This window comes from Macrobrachium rosenbergii, chromosome 56 (genome assembly GCF_040412425.1).
Source record: "Macrobrachium rosenbergii isolate ZJJX-2024 chromosome 56, ASM4041242v1, whole genome shotgun sequence".
NCBI lineage: Eukaryota > Metazoa > Arthropoda > Malacostraca > Decapoda > Palaemonidae > Macrobrachium > Macrobrachium rosenbergii.
The window spans coordinates 39526001-39527767 of NC_089796.1; the positions used below are offsets into that span (position 1 = coordinate 39526001).

Here is a 1767-nt window from a genome sequence, read left to right on the forward strand (position 1 = left end):
TACAATCTGATACTTCACATTCCACGTAGCACTTGCAGGAGTATCTATGGCTCTATACTTTCTCATGAGGACTCCTCTCTTCAAGAAGCAGCAAACAGGCATAGTAGAGCAAAGACCCTCTGGTACTACTTCTTTGAAAAGTGGTTGCAGAGTTACATCTTCCTGTTGAGACTTGATAAGATTGGCAGTATTAAAAGCAAGAGAACAATTAGAATCAGTCTCAATATTATTCATCATAGAGCTTTGTACATTCAAACCTAAATTTACAGAATCAGCACAAACAAAATTAGAGGGTGTTTGAACACTCTTTGTATCAACTAATACATGGTCATCAACAACATTAACAGCATTATCACTATTGCCTATACCAGTGTCATTCAATAAACTTGAGACACTAACCATCAAATCTGCATCAAGCACATGTTCAGTACATAGTTCCTTGCATTGATCCACATCCAAATTTACCACTGTACCTTTGTCCTCTGATACCTCTCTAAAGTATCTTTAACTACACACGAGGGAAACAACGTTGGATTTTCCTTTTCCAACTTCAAAGTAGGGCATTCTACCAATGGAATATCCACAACAATTGGATCAGGTACTACCAACTTCCCTGCCAAGTCGTTACCCATGAGGAATTCGACCCCTTTCACTGGTAAGGATTCTACAACACCAACCACGACATACTTCGTAAACAAATCACAGCTCAGATGCAACCTGCATAGGGGAATAGTTACAATTCCTCCTAAACTCTGAATTACCATCTTCTCACCGGTAAAGTGTTCCTCTATCCTGGGAATCTTTCCCTTTACCACCAAACTATGAGAAGAACCCGTATCTCTCATAATCCTCACAGAGATACCTGCCAGGTCATCCGACAGAGACACAACTCCATCAAACATAAAAGAAGCAAATTCACCTTGTATGTCATCTTGCAGAATACCCTCCTTCAAACTTTGGATTTCACCCATAACCATCGTTGCTTTTCTTGTCACCACATGTCCATCCTTTGACTTATTTGGACAGTTTCGTTTGATGTGACCATGCTTTCCACATGCAAAACATGTGAACCCAGGTAAACCATTACTATTACTACCACCAGAGCTATCATTATTATCTGCAGATGATTTACCTGTACCTGGAGGTCTTTTGGACTGCCTAAACCTATAGTGGGAAGGCTTGAGTAGACTATAATTTTCAGCTAAAGAAGCAGCTCTTTGAACTGTTGAAACTTCACGTTCAAATAAATAAGTTTGTACATCATAAGGAATCCCTTTCATAAATTGTTCAAGCAAAACCAACTCACTGTATTCTTCCATATTTGTGACACTAGCAGCCTTAATCCATTTATTATGATACTTTACTACCTTATGTGAATATTCTACGTAAGATTCGCTATCCATCTTGCGATATCTACGGAACTTCTCACGGTAATATTCAGGAGTTAATTCATAAACTTTAAGAATTATTTCTTTAACAATTTCATAATCTTTAGATTCAGCCAAAGTCATTGACAGAAATGCAGTTCGCCCTTACCCTTAAGTGCGGATTGAAGAATTACCGACCAATACTCAACAGGCCACTTCAAACAAAAAGCAAGCTTTTCAAATAATGAAAAAACTCATCTGGTTCATTCTCATCAAATATAGGTACCATCTTCGCTACTTTAGTCACATCAAAGAATTTAGATTCATTTTCACCTTCACTTTCACTTTCACTCGAGTCTTTAATTTTCAACTCTCTCTTCTTTGTCAGAAGCTCCAACTT

General features: G+C 38.0%; 1 protein-coding gene across 1 annotated transcript; it reads right to left on the reverse strand.

Annotated features, from left to right (window-relative positions):
* Window positions 1-461: 461 nt before the first annotated feature.
* LOC136836182 (uncharacterized) lies at window positions 462-1511 on the reverse strand. Its single transcript, XM_067100180.1, has one exon. The coding sequence runs from the start codon at window positions 1509-1511 to the stop codon at window positions 462-464; it is 1050 nt and encodes a 349-aa protein (XP_066956281.1).
* Window positions 1512-1767: the final 256 nt, after the last annotated feature.

What these genes read in the sequence shown, in the direction of transcription:
- LOC136836182 (XM_067100180.1), bottom strand. Translation starts at nt 1,511, where the DNA reads ATGACTTTGGCTGAATCTAAAGATTATGAAATTGTTAAAGAAATAATT.